The 18,899-nt window shown below is 41.6% G+C and overlaps 2 protein-coding genes across 2 annotated transcripts in view; one reads left to right on the top strand and one right to left on the bottom strand.

The window, feature by feature from the left end:
- Positions 1-7,657, bottom strand: part of ICK (intestinal cell (MAK-like) kinase) — a 70,445-nt gene extending 62,788 nt beyond the window's left edge. Inside the window, exons 1-2 of the mRNA XM_012648601.1 lie at positions 7,482-7,657; positions 6,805-6,922 (exon numbers count right to left, since the gene is read on the bottom strand). The gene's annotated coding sequence lies outside the window, so the exon portion shown is untranslated. The remainder of the gene's footprint in view (positions 1-6,804; positions 6,923-7,481) is intronic.
- Positions 7,658-11,807: 4,150 nt separating this feature from the next.
- Positions 11,808-18,899, top strand: part of FBXO9 (F-box protein 9) — a gene marked incomplete at its 5' end in the record, with an annotated part of 46,012 nt that continues 38,920 nt past the window's right edge. The window contains 3 exon segments of the mRNA XM_012648547.1: positions 11,808-12,053; positions 12,055-12,162; positions 17,625-17,711. Coding sequence (XP_012504001.1) covers positions 11,808-12,053; positions 12,055-12,162; positions 17,625-17,711 — 441 coding nt within the window.

Here is an 18,899-nt window from a genome sequence, read left to right as displayed (position 1 = left end):
AAAAATTGGATAAACGTTTCTGCTTGTTGGGTCACATGCACAAAGGTTAGAGAAGACAGTGCCCCAGAGAGACGCTGTAAGATAGGTACAAGTGGCCCAGTGCCTCAGCCAGGCCACATGAACGTGAAGAATCAACTCCTCTTCCCAGCCCACACGCCACCTCTCTGGAGCCTCCTGCCTCAACCCGCAGACAGACCTAGTGAACAGCCTCTCCCATGAGGCCACAGCACCCTGTCCTCACCCCCTGCCAGCCCCTTCCCCATGGCGAATGACCTGCAGGCCTGCCCTGCATCAGCCTGGCCACTCTCCAGGCTTCCTTCATCTTTCTGTCTCCTACCTCACACTCCGCTTGCACACAGCAAGTCCTCTGAGGTTCTGTGAATGGCCCAAATTTGAATTAGGTCTTTGCTATTTATTTTCTGTACCACGTTGGGTAAGTATCTCAAAATTTTCAGTGCTTCTATTTCTTCATGTGCAAAGTAAAGATAACCAAACTGTTTGACCAGAAATGTTTTGAAGTTCTGAGGTGGAAGAATGGTGAATAACAAGAATGGCTGGGCAGGGCCCTCCCACAACAATGCTGGACCACTGAGTCTCAGAGAATCACATAAAGGCCCCCTGCATGCCACCAGATTGGGCCTTTGGCCTTTAGGTAAGGCTGTACCCAACTAACAGAGAAAGACAGCTTGATTTCTCTTTCAAAGAGTTCCAGCAAATCTTTGAAATAAACGTTATGATTTTCCCGGCCAGGTGACTTTCGGGAAAACCTTCCTGTGATTTGCCCCAATTCCCTCCCCTCGGCTTCAATCCTCAGTGGAGGCGAGGAACATCTGCTCGTGGCCAGCAGCTCGAATCAGGCGCCTTGCTCATTCACAGCCTGGAAAACAGAGGCCGGAGCCAGGGACAATTGGAGTCTGTTCTTTATTTTGAAAGCTTGGTGATCACTGCATTAACGGTAACATTATTTTCTAAGACAGGGGACAGAAAATTACATGCAAACTTGGGATTCTCTGGGAGTTGGGGTTTACCAGGCCCATTTACACCATTCATACCCTTAGGAGGAGCTTGTCTCCCTTAGCCTTAATTGTCTGACCATGAAAGGATTCTGTAACTTTCATCTGTCCTCATAGGAAAAGTAGATAATGTGCAAAGTCATTAAGTGACCCTTCTCATGGTGCTTCTGAGTTCCATTACACCTTTACGGGCTTATAATTACACTTCATATTCTAGGTTCAAATGTGTCATAACTTTATAAAAGTAAGTTAATACTGTTAATTTATTTTAAAAAGGTCCTAAAAATCGTACATCTGGGTTTATATTTTTCTCCCTGGAGCCTAATTCTTCTGCTTATATACATTTCAGCAAACAAATATTTTAAGCATTTTGCCTCTTAGACTACTGCTTTTTTCTTCATTGGGAATAGCAGCTACGAGGCCAAAAAACCTTCTTTATATGGAACTGGCTTTGTCTACCTTGACAGAGGAGAGCATTAAAGATGTGTTGAGTTATTCCATCAACTGGATGATGGCAAGAGAAGACAATGAGTTATTTGGTGTGCCCTCTTCTATGCCCCAGAAACTGTGCCATGCCTTTACCAGTGTCTCTTCCTTCAACCTCAGCTTCTGAGTAAAAAACTCCTCATACATCAGGTCCTTAATCCCATGAGAATGGTCCACAACTTCCTATCGCTTCTCCTACAATACAAAAGGTGCTCATGCCATGAACCTTTTAAAAAAAAGTCTTGAATTTTAAACTAGGACACACAGGTAGCTTTTGTGGACTGTGAAGAACCAAAGTAAGAGCAAGATATTAAAGAGCCTGAAAAAAATAACTTTACCCTGACCTCTGTGGACTCTTGTTCCAGGTCATCCACTAGCTTAATGAAAACTGTGGAGGGTGATAACAGTTCCAGCTTCGACTGCTTGCCTGATTGCCACCCCACGTTTTAGGGGTGGGCGAGGCAGGGTGTGGAGAAGATGGAGGAGGGACTAAGAACATACCACATATTCAAGCTTTATATTGACATTACAGCATATTTAACTAAGGAGCTGATCTCAGTGTAAGATGCTTCAGTATCACATATCACAAACCAATAAAATGAATTAAGGAATTAAAGGCTTCATGTAAAAATAAAATAGGGAAGGGGTCAGCAAACTTTCTGTGAAGGGTCAGTAAACAGTTTAGGCTTTGAGGCCTATCTATCTCTGTCACAACTACGTAACTCCACTGGTATAGCATGAAAGCAAAGACAATACATAAATAAATGGGCATGGCTGTATTTCCAATACAACTTCATCCACAAAACAGGCAGCGGGAAGGATTTGCCTCGTAGGCCATAGTTTGTCCACCTCTGAAATAGAGGAAACCTCAAAAATAAGCAGAAACACTTTAGCAGTCTCCATATAACCTTAATTTACCCCTAGGTTTCAGGGTTACATATAGTACAAAACTGTGTTTGTCCCTAGAATATAAGTTGTGTTAGGGAAGAAATTTTATGTTCACAGCTGTATTCCCAGCACCCACAAGACTACCTGGCACAGTTGGGACAAATAGGAGCTCACAACAAAGATGTGTTGAATGAATTAATTAATGAATGAGCAACTTACGGAACCGTAAAGAGCAATTCTGACCATAGGTAATTTTCCTGTACTGCCAAGTCCACCCCCCTGGCATCCCATCACGCCCCTCTTCTCTGCAAACTGGACAACTATCTTGGGACTAAGGCACAAAAATTATGACTCCTAAAACTTTAATTCAGGAAAACATTTGGTTTTCAACAGCTAAGATAACATGAAGGCAGGTATATCTTACTTTTTTCTCACTCAGCTTTGTCTTAGTTAAATTGTTCTCTAATAAATTTACTTGCAAAGCAAAGGCAATGTCCAAAAGGACAAAATCATTAACAGCTGCCTTCTGGGAACTACAAGTTCACGCAGATAGTAACTTTCATGATATTGTCAAATATGTAGTTGGACATCACACCGTAATACTTTATCTTCTTGGTTCTGGGGCATTATCTTTTACAGTGGCCACAAGGGCAGTGCCATGTTATTTGTACTTTATCACAGGTCACACTTCACCTGGAGAAAGGTAAAACATGACTCACACTGATCTTTCCTCAAAAATGCCTGGTGCTTACAAGCTCTGGGCCATCCCTGTACAATTTATCAAGTGGCTACTAAGGGTCTTCAGCGTGGTGGGAAAAGTACCAAACGAAATGTGAGGTACTATTACAGCCCTTCCATTTCAAAAAATTGAGTCACCATGACAGTTATCTTCTGGAAACTACAAGTTCACGCTGATAGTAACTTCCATGATATTGGCTAACATAGTTGTACATTACACCATAAAACTTTATCTTTTTGTTCTGAGGTATTATCTTCTATAGTAGCCACAAGGGCTACTAAAATCTAGGAAAAATTTAACGTAAGATTAAATATAACCAAATGCTAATTAGTATAGATTTGAATGGTAAATTCAATAGGAGTTAAGTTTGAAGCATAACGTCGCAGAAACTTCAAACTATAGAATTAAGAACTTTTTTTTTCTGTAAGGGACCTTAATGATTATCCAACATTCTCATTTTACATATAAGATCCAGAGACCCAACTAAGAAGAATAGAATCCTTGTTATCTTCAGAGTAGCTTACTTTTTAAATGTGTGAATATAACACACATTTTATAGAGTATTAAAGATGTATCAAATGCTCCCTACTTTCCCTTTGGTAAAAGGCACATGAATATTTTGCTACTCCTAGGCCCAAATAGTTAAAAAAAAATAGTGGCAGATCTTCAAAGATGTGCTTTCTTCAAACTCGGACACAACTTCACAGGTCAATAAACACAGGATTTGATTCCAGCCTGCACAGGTGAGTCCCACCACAAGACACTCTTCCTAGGAGGACTTCAACTTTCAAAGCACAGTGAGTCACGTGTATAACGTGCAAGGACACTTAAGTTGTCTGTGGAAGGAAATCAAGAAGGGAAGCTTTTCTGCTGGGATTGATTATTTCCCTAATAACCGTTGAATAGTAGTATTTTCCTAACGTTGGACAGCAGCTCACTAGGAGCAGAAAGATTGAGTGTGAATGCCATATCAACCTTGGTGACCACTTCAGGTGGACTTGAACTGCTTCTTTTACTACTTCTTTGGCTACTATCAAAGGCATCTCTGATTTTCTTCCTGCCACAACACTTCCTTAGCATTTTAATGAAATTTGCACCAGAAAATGATTTGCTTCACCAAATTCTTTGTACAAGGTAATTTTCTAGAACACATGTATTTTGATAAGGAAGTTAAAACTGTATTTGGAAGGTAAACACAACCACAAACTAGGATACAATTACACTGTGATCTCAAAATAATATCTGTATAAGTCATCTGGCACACACCTCTGTTTGCCCATTCTCCCAGTCAACCACATCAACCACAAACACTGAGGTCCACGGATAGGTAATTTCTGATACTGTAAACATAGGCCCTTCTCAGAATGCCACGATTGCCAAAGACCACTGATGAAAGAATCAATAGTCCAGTGAGACACTATTCACATGCTTTCAAGTCAAGGTATACAGAAAGGTCATTGTACCCAGAATTCTGCCAAGAAACCACTAGGCAAATATATATACTCACACGGACCACCCTCCAAAACAGAAAAATGCATTTTACAAGGGCAGGCATCAATAGAAGAGTTAGGTACAACTCCAACGCAGCAAGATCCTACAAAATGAAATGGAGGAGCTTGCTGCAAAAGCAGCAGCAAAAAAAAAAAAAAATTTAAGGCAGTAGTGTTCCTGGCAAGGTTCAGATGGAAAAATAGCAACACATCCCAGAAGCAGAGCTGTAGCCAGGAATAATCTAAGCTCAAGCCATTTTAAGTAAGGGCAGGATAATACTTACTAAGGATTCACTGCATGGTTATCCTGGTCCTCTGGGCCTCTAAGCTGAGCCATGACCAAATATATGCTACCCGTTCAGGATTCAGCTACTCATTGCTGAGGGATGAGCAGACCTTTGTCAGGTGTATGCTAGTTACTGAGTATGCACAGTAGACTATCTTCACACCACAACTGGCTGGGGGAAGTATTTCCCCTATTTTACACACGACAGGATTAACACTAAGAGAATTCCACGAGGCCACACGACTAATATTAGTAGAGTCGGGCCCTGATCCCAATTCTGCCTGACTCCAAAGCCCATGATGCTACATTACCATGCATAAAATATGGCTTCTGCCCTAAAGAGGCTTAAAATAACCTAAACCAATTAGAGATCAATACAGCCAATATAATGAAGCGCTAAGAAACAAGTATCTTGAGACTTTAAAGACAGAGAAGACATTATGAAAGGAGGACTCAGCTTCCTCCTCTGAGGAGGGGTATGAGTTGCACAGGAGAGTAGAGTGAAGGGAGGGAGTTTCTAGGGAGAGCAACACAAGCAGTCACAATGCAGTGGGAAGGAGCCTGGCCCCCTTTGCAGGGCAGCAAGAAGACCAGATGCACAGAGCACAAAGATGCATGCTGAACTGGAAATAGGATTGAGATAGGAAGGGTGAGCTGATTATGGAAGGCCTTGAAAAATCAGATATGTTATTTTAGACTTGAGACAGTAGATAATGGAGAGGAACTGAAGGTTGCAAGGCCAAGGGAGACATGAAGTGATCATTTAAAAAGATTAGATGGGCAAATGAATGCTGAAAAGACAAGAGGGAAGCTTCTCATTCATTCATTATCTGGCAAATATTTAATGGGGGCTTATTAAGAATCAGGCTTGGGAGGCAAGCTAAAAGGCTGTTCCAGTACTGCAGGAGAGGAAGGGTGAGGTTCTGGATTAGAATGCAGGAGGAAGGATCTATAGAAAATACATTTCAAAGGTTTTGATGACTCATTGATATAAAGGATGAAGAAGATTATGAAAAAAATTATTAAAGATAATTCCAAAGTGTCAAGATGGACATAATTTCCACCTTTACTAGGAACCTCAAAAAGCAATGAGAATAAAACGAATGATAAAATTATAAAAAGGACCTTGATGATGTTGAACAGTCAATAAATAAAACTCCAAAAAGGCCTGTTCTTGATCCTGGTAGCTCACTTACACATAGTCTGTAGGGAAGAAACTTGAGTAAGAAAAAACATTTCTTTGTGACTAAATGCTGAGTTCCCTTGGCAAGGACAGCATGGGTCTGCCTACTCAGATAGGCTCCATCAACCCTCCAACACACCCCTCTACCATCTGAAACTAGATTGGTATTAAGAAATGTGGCTGCCCCCACCCCCGTCCCTAGCCACCAGTTTTGACTTTGGAGAAGGGGACAAGGCAAAGGGGAAAGGAAGAAACAAAAAGTGGGCAGGGTCACTGTAAGGCTGGACCTTAGGGATCAAGATTGGCACAGGATGTCATTTTAAATAAAGAATCCCAGCACTGCTTTCATTGCCACACCCACTTCCTAGTGTTTTACAATTCCTGGTCCTCAAATAGATAGGAAGCCCTTAAAGATTCTTTACTAAATTGTAGCGCTTTGTTTAGAAACTATTTCAAATGTGCATATTTATGCATATGTTAACTCCTGGCACAGTTAAGCATATGATGGAGACACAAATTCTTCTTAATAATTTGTAGGCTGACTACACAAATTTAAAGCTCATTTAAATTTCACATTCGGCAATGATAACATTCACTATTGGAGCACACCTTGAAACCCCACTCACAGGGAAATGTGAGAAATGAAAACCGCAACTATCAAACTTTTATTACCACAAAGAGTGCACCTGGCCAAAATAGAAAAACACAAACACCAATACCTTAGAGAAATCCAGCCCTGCTTGCAAAATTCAGGGTAGTATTCCTTCAGCCTAGTTTGTCCAGCTTTTAGCAAAAGCAGGTCTCTGTTTAGTTTTAAGTAGAAAGGTCCACTCTTCTCTGCAGAACGATGCATTAAACTACATTACATATAACCCACTAGATGCTGGCGTCAAACTTTAAGAGGTTAGCATTACAAAAGAAACAGTTGCTCTGGAAAACCCTTCAACATCCATCTCATAACATCTACTCAGATTATTAAGAAAGAAATCAGAGCAGAAAGAAATCCTGTGAAAAATGGTTGCAAAGAAGTATGTGAGGATTCTTGCTCAGACCCCTTGCGGGACAGCCAAGGGCCTAGCAGGAAAATTCCAAGACCAAGTCCTCAACATTCCCCAAACGGGCTTCAAATCGGCTAGGATGTTACCCTTCTTCAAGACTAATAGGTAAACACGCATCAAAATTCGCCAAACTCCGGAGAAACGAGTTTTCATGCCAGGAGGAGAGACCCACCGGATAGCGGAGAGAAACTATAACCCATAAGCCCTTTCCTGCCTCTCCGAGCCACCTCCCCCCGCCCCGCGGGACCACCAGCCAGGGGTCCCGCCGCAGTCCTAGGCCAGCACCTGGAGTGACAGGTCGCCCGGCAGGAGCCCCTAAGTCCCCGAGCCCCACTTACTGGCGCCGCGAACACAGGCGGGGGCCTGCCCCTGCGGTGAGCGTAGCTCCTCGGCGAGCCGGGCGAAGCCGCTGGCTCGGGACTGGAAATGGGGACGACCCCTGCTAGGACAGGCCTAGGGCTCCGTACGGGGACGCCCGGGAGGTGCGGCGAGTCGCACGGGCCGCACGGCGCATGGTAGTGCAGCAGGAACACGGCCGTTTTCCAGCCTCCGGCAGGAAAACAAACAAAAGGCTGGGTGGCTTCTAGTGGGGACGACCGGCCGCTTTCCCTGGGAAATGTTACCCTGTAGCTCCCCTCGCTGGCCCTGCGCGTCCCTGCACCGCGGCCACTTCGCCCAGTGGCTCCGCGCCGCGCCGCTCCGCCCGGCCGAGGGCGGCCCTGAGGCCGGGGGGGGGGGGCCCGCCGCCAGCCGAACGCGACCGCGACCCGACTCCAAACGCACGCCTGGGACGGGTCGGCTCTGTCAACCATCCAGATTCAGAAATGGAGGCTGTCGATGCACGTTCTGAGTACACTTAATCGAAAGTAATCATGGTCACAACATTTTCCCGATTTTAAAAAACGCAGCTGACGCCACTGAATTGTATACTCAAAAATGGTGAAACGGCAACTTTTGTTACCTATATTTTACCACAATAGAAAAATATTTAAAATAAAAACGCAACTGATTTCCTGTTGGTATTCATTTGAACTCTCAAGAGTTGTTTTATTGTGAGCAACTTCACTTTGAAAGACTGGATTCTCATCCAGGTGGGAACCTGGCTAGATATGCTCCACACAATGTAACTAGTTATGTGAAATCTAACACTAACATATTCACTTATGTCATAAGTTATGGTGTAGGTATTAACTTAAATCATCCTCATAAGGCTGAAGCGCTTTGAAAGAAGAAATTGCTTCCAGGGCCCCGATTTAAATTTACATAATTTTTCTAAGCCTTGGGTTCTCAAACGTTGGCAGGAAGTATCATATCCACCTAGAGGGCTTGTTAAAACAAATTCCTGGGCCCCACCTCAGAGTTTCTGGTGCTTGTGCTGCTGGTCAGGGGAATCACATTGCCCTGAGCAACACAATTTTAATAAAGCAGTAACCCTTTAACACTTTGTGGATTCTTCTCTGAGCTGAAATTTCCGAGCTCGTCAACCGATCAATTGTCTTTCACTATTTTTTATTTTTGAAGTCCATGGACTGAATAAAGATAGATTGTTTTTTACTGAAAGAATCTGTATCAAAGGCCTGCATCTCTCTCTCCTCTTGCCCTTGTGGAAGAAACTTGCAAGACACCAGATAGTCAAACTTCCTTAGACTTCCTCTCCCAAATGGGCAAGGGTTATCTGGTCACTTGACAAATGGGTAACATTCATCTACCTTTGTGTTTACCTATATAAACCATATGGCAAATGAAAATTGAAAATCATTATCAGTGAAAAAATAGGGAGACAAGAGGGAGCCTAACAAATCATACATATAATACTCCCGTGAAAAGCAATTTTTAAAGTAAAATAATCAATTTGACTAAAAGTCAAATTCAATTGTCCAAGCAAATCTACTTGGCAAATAGAGGTACTGTCTTGGTATACCTTTAGCAATAGTTCACTGGGCTAGTAAGTAGCTTAGATCAGAAGCTATGGCCTCAGGAAAATTATAAGCCTGCAAATATAATATGAATAGATAATATAACAAGGTCTGGAGGATATAGTGGAACTGATCTAAAATAGAAAATTAGCTATGAAGCATAACAATATTTTAATAAAATATTGGTACTCAACTTATCTTTACAAATATTAAGTTTTATTTAATTACTTGCTAAAAATAATAGAAATCATCTGTGCTAATTGACCAGAATATTTTAAATTAGTCTTCAACTCTTTTAATGAAATAAACTCATTCTGAAAACATTTCAGTACCTTATTCTTAGTTAGCATTCAAGAGTCACATTTATCATTTTCTTCTGTTATAAATCCTTAGATTTAACCCTTTCCCCCATTTAAATTTCAAAATCCAATTTTAAAGAGTTTAGTGGGAGGAAACTTATCCTTAAGAGACCTAAGCCCTAAAGTCTTCACTGAAAACTAAACACTTGAATTTTTGGCCTCCGCTAAACATGAAGTATTTTGTGTATGTCTCTGACTTAGGGTGGAAATAAAAACACAATCCATCCGAAGGATGGATTATAATATAAAAACATTGGCATTTGGACTTCTTTATTGTAGCTCTTCTTTCTCTCTTTGCTTCCATTTATCTACCTAAGATATACTGCATTTCTAAACTCTCCAGAATAAAATAATGGATTAGAAATTTAAACTCTAAGCTCGTTGAATATTTGGAATCCTGATGACTTTTTTAAAATTTTATTTATTTATTTATTTAATTTCAGGATATTATGGGGGTACAGATGTTTAGGTTACATATGCTGCTCTTGCCCCCCCTCCCCCGCCCAAGTCCGAGTTTCAAGTGCATCCATCCCTCTGATGGTGCCCATCGCACTCTTTGTGTATGCATATACCTGTCCCCTCCTCCCCCGTGTTGGACATCCAATAGATGTTATTCTTCTATGTCCACTTATGTGTTGATCAGTTAATACCAATTTGATGGTGAGTACATGTGGTGCTTGATTTTCCATTCTTGAAATACTTCACTTAGTAGAATGTGTTCCAGCTCTATCCAGGAGAATACAAGAGGTGCTATATCACCATTGTTTCTTAAAGCTGAATAGTACTCCATGGTATACATATACCACATTTTATTAATCCACTCATGTATTGATGGACATTTGGGTTGTTTCCACATCTTTGCAATTGTGAATTGTGCTGCTATAAACATTCGGGTGCAGGTGTCTTTTTTATAGAGTGTCATTTGATCTTTTGGGTAGATGCCCAGTAATGGGATTGCTGGATCGAATGGTACTTCTACTTGTATCTCTTTAAGATATCTCCATATTGCTTTCCACAGAGGTTGCACTAGTTTGCAGTCCCACCAGCAGTGTATGACTGTTCCTATCTCTCCGCATCCACGCCAACATTTATTGTTTTGAGACTTTTTGATAAAGGCCAGTCTCACCGGAGATAAGTGATATCTCATTGTGGTTTTAATTTGCATTTCCCTGATGATTAGAGATGTTGAGCATTTTTTCATATGTTTTTTGGCCATTATTCTGTCTTCTTTTGAAAAGTTTCTGTTCATGTCCTTTGCCCACTTTTTGATAGGGTTGTTTGATTTTTTCTTGTTGATTTTCCTGAGTTGTAAGTAGATTCTAGTTATCAGCCCTTTATCAGATTTGTAGCATGCAAAAATTTTCTCCCGTTCTGTAGGTTGTCTGTTTGCTCTTGTGACAGTTTCCTTGGCTGTGCAGAAGCTTTTTAATTTGATCAGGTCCCATTTATTTATTTTTGTCGTTGCTGTGATTGCCTTTGGGGTCTTCTTCATAAATTCTTTGCCTAGGCCAATGCCTGAGGACTCTTAGTCCCTGGCACCTAGCAGTAATTTTGGAAACTCAGTCAATGTTTGCTAAGTGAAGGTAAGAGGCTATGAAAGCTATAGGTTTTCACAAAACACGCAAACTTCCGTAGTTAAAAAGATTTAAATTGTGGAAAAATAAAATTTTGCCTGATAAATACGAGTGCCTTCACTTAAGGGAACTCAGGTGTTTGGGCTTTAAGGGGTGGGGAGAGGACCGCATGTAAGTTCCGGTACCGCACGCAGAGCAGCGGACTACAAATCCCAGCGTGCCTCGCGGCCGTCGTCCCGCCGGACTCGGGTTTCGGGGGCCTTGGAGCCGCACGTCCTTCCCCCATCGCATTATGGGATCTGTAGTGAAAGAAGCCTTACGTTGGCTCTTTTCTTGTTTTTCCCCTGCTGGGCACCTAAGCTTATCTTTCCCTCAACCTTCAAAGTCATTCTGAGCTCTTAAAAAGTTCAGTCGTTCTAACAGCCTGTGACTGTTGCGGAACTTCACTCTTTCCCCGCATTCCTGGCGCGGGGTTCTAGACAGTCACCGGGGACCTTGTAGCGACCGTCCTGAAGTGTTCATTTGGATGCTCCTCAGGGTGGCTTGCCTTAGGGGCTCAGCCCTAAATTGGGATTATAAACATTTTTGAGATGACCTTGTTCAAGTTTGCCTAAATGTTCACTGGACCGAACACGTGGGTTGAGTTTGAGGTTCGCGAACCGGCACCCTCACCGCAGCGCCCGCCTCGCGCGCGGGAGGCCCAGTAACCGTCGCCCACCGCGAGGCAGCGCGCTGGGCTGGGGAGCCGGGCTGCGTTTACGGGCGGCGGCGGCACTGCGCATGCTCCGAGTGTCGGCGCAGGTTTCCGTAGCTGAGGGGGCAGCTCCGCTGCGGCGTCCGGGGTCTCCAATAGGGCCGACGCGCCGGTGCTCTCACTGTCCTCGGCCTTGGCTGGCAGCGGACGACCCTCTGCTTCGCGAGTCGCCGGCCGCAGCCACTGCTCCAGCGCGCCCCGATCTGGCCCCCTGCCCCGCGAAGATGGCTGCCGTACGCCGGGCCCGCAGTTACTGCCGCTGCCTGGTGCGCTTCTCCGACCGAGAACTCTGCTAAGCCCCGCTGCAGCAGACAGGCAGGAGTAGACACCCGGACACCCAGCACCGCTCCTCCGCGGGGGCGGTGCAAGGGGGCGCGGAGAGCCCCTCGGCCGCAGCTGGCCGCCCCGCCAGCATGGTAACCTGGACGGGGGGTATCGGGGGAGGACTCTGCTGGGCGGGGGTGCGGTGCGCAGGAGCCAGACCTGAGGGTGGGGGCGTGAGGGAGCGGGGAGGGGAGACTGGGGCAGTGGGAGCTGTACGGCCGCCACCCATTATAGGCGCCCTGGCTTGAGAGAGGGAGTGTATGGGATGCAAGCCCTGACCGCTCCCCAGGGTTCCTTCCTGCTGAACCCCCTAGCCGGGCTCGATATGAGAAGGGGTTTCCAGGACAGCCGAGAAAAATGCCCCTTCTCGGTTCACTGAGGATGTTGAACCAATCTCGCCCCTCTTGGGGGATAACATCAAAAGCATTGAGCATGGATTGAGGCAAACCACTGTAGCGTCTCAATTCGAGAGGGAGCCCTGGCAAGAAGAGACACTTGTTGATTGCTCCTCTTCTGCGAAGCCGGGCCCACTGAGAGGCTGTTTCGGCGCCTTAAGAAGTCCTGGGTTTGGGACGCAACTGCGCCGTTAGGTGTCCTGAGTAGGATGTTAGCAGGCGGTCCTGGCGGAGTGAAGTTCCAGGGTTCGTGTCTCACTTACCAGCAGTGAGGGCCTGAGCAATGTCTGTACGGTCCAAATGGAGAGATTGAGCTAAGCCCCAGGGTTTGACAGCGCAGATTCCATGGGACTGTTGCATATTGGAATAAGTAGTCTCTGCTCAATGTCTGCCTTTGGCTTCGAATAAATTGTCCATCTGAAGAACTGATTTCTGGCTAGGGCTGAATCAATCAAGGCTGAAATGATTCCAAACTAATATAGTAGAGTCAAATATTTATTAAATAAATGAATGGCTGAGTGAACTTATTTCATTAAGGTAATCTGTAGGATAGAAAAAGCACCGATTGACTTTGCCCCTAAACTTTCAGAAGTAGTTCTTTGACCAGGATTAAGCACTTAACCTTTATATTTCATTAATCCCACCTGTGAAACAGGAGTAACATGATGAAGACATAACCTACTCAGATGAGCTACTCAAGTGAAAGGTGATATGTCGGTCAAACTCAGTTATGAAAAAGTGAAAACCTCTGGGTGGCAGCTGAGGGCCTATTTACTTCAAGTGGTATTTGAGTTGATCAAATACAGGAAAACCCCCAATTCGTAGTTTCTTGTTTTTGTGATCATACTGTCGAAAAGTAATGATGGATTAGAATTCAATTATAACACAGCTCAGGGGCAAAGAAAGATGCTGTCTTTGTTACACGTTTGCTATTTCCTTTCCTCATCCTTCAGATAATGCATTTATGTCCATGAGGCATTTTATTTTATTTTTGAGACAGAGTCTCACTCTACTGCCCTGAGTAGAGTGCCGTGGTGTCAGCCTAGCTCACAGCAACCTCAAACTCCTGGGCTCAAGCAATCCTCCTGCCTCAGCCTCCCGAGTAGCTGGGACTACAGGCATGCGCCACCATGCCCAGCTAATTTTTTCTATATATTTTTAGTTGTCCAGGTAATTTCTTTCTATTTTTAGTAGAGAGGGGTCTTGCTCTTTCTCATGCTGGTTTTGAACTCCTGAGCTCAAATGATCCACCCACCTTGGCCTCCCAGAGTGCTAGTATTACAGGCATGAGCCACCATGCCCGGCCCATATGGCATTTTATTAATTCAGTATTTTTAGCACCTATTATCAGCCTGTCATAGTGTTAGACTCTGGTATAATACTAGATCCTCAGTATAACCAGATCTGTAAGGTGATTTATGATACTTTTAATCGTGGGATGTCACATAAGGAAATGGACCTCAAGTCACCAGATCACTACAGATGAGACAGCTGACGCCTGCACCGGCCTTTACTATGAATCAAGCAATGTGTATGTCCGCAAGGTTACAAAGATGACCAGATGTGATCCCTGTCTTCGATGTACTAACTCTAGTGAAGAAAACAAAAATAATTTACAAGTTTTTTGATACAGGTAAGCCCAGGTGTTATGGGAACACAAAAGAAGCTATTGAAAAGGACCAGAAAATGCTTCTGATTAAGAAGATGAACCATGAGCTGAATCTCGTATGATGAGTAAAAGTAACTAAGTAAAGAATATGGCATTCCGGATGGAGAGAGCAAGCAGCATTTATGCAAGAGCACCAACTGGAGAAAGCCGCAAAAGCTCTTGAAATGAAGTCAGTTTAGTACAACTACTATGCAAGAATTACAAGGCTAAATTACTAAGAGAATACCCTACAGGACTCAGGTCCCCTCCCAGTAGCTGTACTTAGTTTACAGTAATAAAGCAGACTCTTACTTGAGGAGAGAGAACAGTAGACTTCTTAATGAGATCTATACATTCACAATTCTTCATTGTGTATTTTCCTAATAGTGTTCTTAGTAGGAAAATCTCCCAACTTAGAGACTAAAAAAAAAAAACAAACCAAAATTGTATTTGACAGTAGATGAATGCTTAAATTTTCCAATTTTCTGGAAATACATCTGAGTTCTTGATCTCTCATTTATATCTTCACTGATTGATCCTTTACGATGTGCTGACTATTTTACTGTTTACTAACTAGTTCAAGTCTTAAAGGCACCTCTGCTTTGAGTCTGGTTGCCAGAGATAAGGTAGGAAGCAAGGCTTATTTATGTTGTGCTGTAATGTAGTGCAAGTTGCTATGTCAAAGATCTGTGTTAATACATCTTTTTTCTTGGAAATAACTTAGAACTAAAATTTGCAATTGTAAAACTTACCATCCTTAGAACTAGTAACATTAAATGGACTTTATTATTTCTAGCTAACTTTTAAAGTCATTTCCCTGATTGCCACATTTGTTTATAGGAATGAACACATTAAGTGGTTGAGCAAGTTCCATTTGCTAATAAGTCTGTTAGCTAATAGACTGAACTGAGGGAACATTTCATTTTCACTGGAAGGTAGGATTCAGTTTAATTTAGCAAACATTTATTGAGAATAAAAGGATAAAATGAAAGGAGTCTGGCCTGAGACCTCTGTTAAGCCCCAGTCCACACAGTAATCCCAGTCCACTTTTATTCCACTGTAAGCCAATCCGATATATAAAATTTGGATTTATAAGACAGATAAAATAGAGGCTTCTTAACAAAAGCATTCACAGTTAAGTCTTTGACTAAGAAGCTTTCCTAGTACATATAAAATGTTAACAAATAGAAGTCATATTCACAGAACAAGTTTAATAACATGCTAGTTGTATAAAAGAAGGGACATCTTTTTACGGACTGTGTTCTTTTAAGTGATCCATGAACCAAAAACTATTTGCTATAGCAGGGTGTGGTGGCACATGCTAGCCAGAGTCCAAACTAATCGAGAGGCTGAGGTAGGAGGATTGCTGGATGCCAGGAGTTCAAGGCCAGCCTGGGCAACAGCGAGACCCCATCTCAAAAAAACAAAACAAAAGCTCTATATACCACAACTAAATGTTATTATTTAGTTGTTCTTTTTTAACCACCTACACAAAACAATTTTATTTTTCTCTTTGTCTTCCTTCCTTCCTAACAAAACATTTTTAACTGGAGCTAGTGGAGTTGTTTATTGTATAGTAATAAGAAAAAATTACAGTTTCAAATTTTATCTGATTGGTATCATTAAACTGTGAAGAAGATATCTACAGAGAAGCAATTCTGTATTTCATTGGCATGAAACAGTATTTTCTGTTCTGGTAGTTGCAGAAGTTTATGGATGCTAAGATTATTTAGGTTAGTTTTTTGCCCCAGACTCAATTATGTTTGGAACCTGTGCCAGAGCACTTTGTCAGCTGCTTTTCAGAACACTTCCCTTGCTGATGGGAAATGTCCCTATGAGGTAGCCTTGCCAAAAAAAAAAAAAAAAATCTTACCAGTATCTAATCAAGCCTCTCTAGATTTAGCCACAATTTACAGGAAATGAGAGAGCAAAGGAACATTTATTGATACCTCAGCAAAATCCAAGTTCTACACAAAAATGACCTGGTCTCATCACAAATTGCAGGAAAAGAATTACAAGATTACAAACGTTTGAGACATATCAACCAATTGCCATGTGTGGACCTTACTTGAATCTTGATCTCACACACTATAAAACGTGTGTTTTACATATATGACATTTTGAGAAATATGAACTGTGGCATGGTATTTGATATTAAAGAATTATTGCATTGATAATTACTGAAGTTGGGTCATGAGCACTTACGGATTATTACCCTATTTATGTTTAAATATGTTTAAATATTTTTTTCATAAAAAGTTTAAAAAGGCTGGGTGCAGTGGTTCACGCCTGTAATCCTAGCAATCTGGGAGGCCGAGGTGGGAGGATTGCTTGAGCTCAGGACTTCAAGACCAACCTGAGCAAGAGCGAGACCCTATCTCTACTAAACATAGAAAAATTAGCCTGGTGTTGTGGTGCGCTCCTGTAGTCCCATCTACTTGGGAGGCTGAGGCAGGAGGATCACTTGAGCCCAGGAGTTTGAGGTTGCTGTGAGCTGTGATGACACCACTCCACTCTACCTGGGGCGACAAAGTGAGACTCTGTCTCAAAAAAAAAAAAAAGTTAAAAAAAAATTTTTTTGTTGAACTAAAAGAGAAAACCAAAGGTGTTCCTATTTTATTTCCTCTTTTTCTAAGAAAAAGTGAAAATAATTTTTATTATAGATTATCAGTAGATAGTTATGTATATTGATGGAGGAATTGGCTTCATTACCTAATTAACATTAATCAAATATCAAATTATTTATGATAGTAATGGACTTGAATTGTTATTTTATATAATACAATTGGCCCTCTACCTGTAGGTTCCACATCTTCAGATTCAATCGTGGATCAAAAATATTTTTAGATTGGTCTGAGTGCAATGGTGTTTACAACTAATGATCACAACCAATTACAGATTCTTTTGTTCCTTTTCCACTCCTACTGCTTCACTTGACCAGCCTAAAAAAGAAAAAAAAAATTAGAAACCCAACAAAAACAATACAAGTTAAAAAAATACAGTGTAACAACTATTTACATAGCATTTACATTGTGTTAGGTATTAAAGTAATTTAGAGATGAGCTAAAGTATATGGGAAGGTATGCATAGGTTATATGCAAATACTATGGCATTTTACATGAGGAACTTGAGCATCCATGGATTTTGATATCCTTGAGGATCCTGGAACTAATCCCCCATGGATGCTTAGGGATGACCATAATTAGATTGATTTTTAGATGAACAGAATTGATGTTAAATTTGGGGAGGGGAAACGTTAAGATTCATGGTGATGTGAATACTATGGTTTGGAGTGGAGGATATGCTTTTCAGACTCATTTTCCTTTAGAAAGAAAGAAATATTTAATAGTAAGGTCTCAAATGCACTCTACAGCCTTGCTACTCAAAGTGGGTTTCACAAACTATTGACTTTATGGTATTAAGTAGCAAGAAGCTGAATAGAAGATACAAATTACACAGGGAAACCGGTGTTTGCATATTCCTGATGTTATTTGGGTTTTTCCCCCCTCAGGCAGAAGCTGAGGAAGATTGTCATTCTGATGCTGTCAGAGCAGATGATGATGATGAAAATGAAAGTCCTGCGGAAACTGATCTGCAGGCATGTTTCTTCAACTGTGTATTTTTTATTCCATTGCTTCTCATACATATGTAGAAATTGGCCATAATTATGGAGATTTGAGGTTCTTGTTTGCATTGAATTTAACTGTGTTTTCATACTGGGTTATAGAATACTTAAACTATGTTATGGATTTTTTCTGTAAAAAGAAATATTGGTAATTGCTGCCTTGTAGTTCAGTATATGGTTTAAAGTACTTAAGGCTTAAGCATGACTCAGAACCCATAACTTCAAAGGAAAAGATTGACAGTTATGACCACCTAAAAGTTTAAAACCTATATATAACAAAAGGCTCAGGAGTTCAAGACCAACCTGAGCAAGAGTGAGACCCCCTTCTCTACAAAAAATAGAAAAATTAGCCAGGCATGGTAGCATGTGCCTATAGTCTGAGCTGCTTGGAAGGCTGAGGCAGGAGGACTGCTTCAGCCCAGGAGTTTGAGGTTGTAGTGAGCTATGATGATGCCACTACACAGGGAACAGAGCAAGATCCTGTCTCCAAAAAAAAAAAAAGTAAGCTGGAAAAACTGTTTACCACATATGGGCAGAGGATTCATATTCCTGGATATAGAGCACTCTTGTAAATTAGTAAGAGGAACACAGGATAGAAAGATATGAATGGACAGTTAATGGAAAAAATAATATAAATGGCTACTAAATATTTGAAGAGATAATTAGTCTCATTAATAATTTAATCAGATTGGTGAATAATGTTCATTGCTGTCCAGGCTTTTCTGGAGGGCAGACTGTCGATATGGATCAAAATGAAAAAACATGTATTCCCTTTGATACAGCAGTTCTACTTCCAGGAAATTAATCTGAAGGAAGTAATGGGGAAAGACTAATATGCATGTACAAAGATGTTTATTATAGCATTATTTATATGGAAAGACATCATACAACCTAAATATCCATTACTTGTGTTCAAGAAATGATGCATCCATGCAGTGAAATGCACTGCAGCCATTTAAAAGGATGAGGTAAATCTTTATGCATTGAACTAGAAAAAAAATACACTGTAATTAAGTGCATCTCACCAAACATATGAGTTTTATAATACTTGTTTATTTGGAATGCATCATCTAGTAGACATTAAATGCTGCTAAAGATTCTGTAGGTTAGAAATATATGTGTAATATGTTAGGATTATGGAAACAAAGCAGTGTACAGAAT

Source organism: Propithecus coquereli, unplaced genomic scaffold (assembly GCF_000956105.1).
Source record: "Propithecus coquereli isolate 6110/MARCELLA unplaced genomic scaffold, Pcoq_1.0 Scaffold29, whole genome shotgun sequence".
Classification (NCBI taxonomy): Eukaryota; Metazoa; Chordata; class Mammalia; order Primates; family Indriidae; genus Propithecus; species Propithecus coquereli.
Note: the sequence above shows the minus strand (reverse complement) of the source record. Positions and strands in the feature narration are given on the sequence as shown.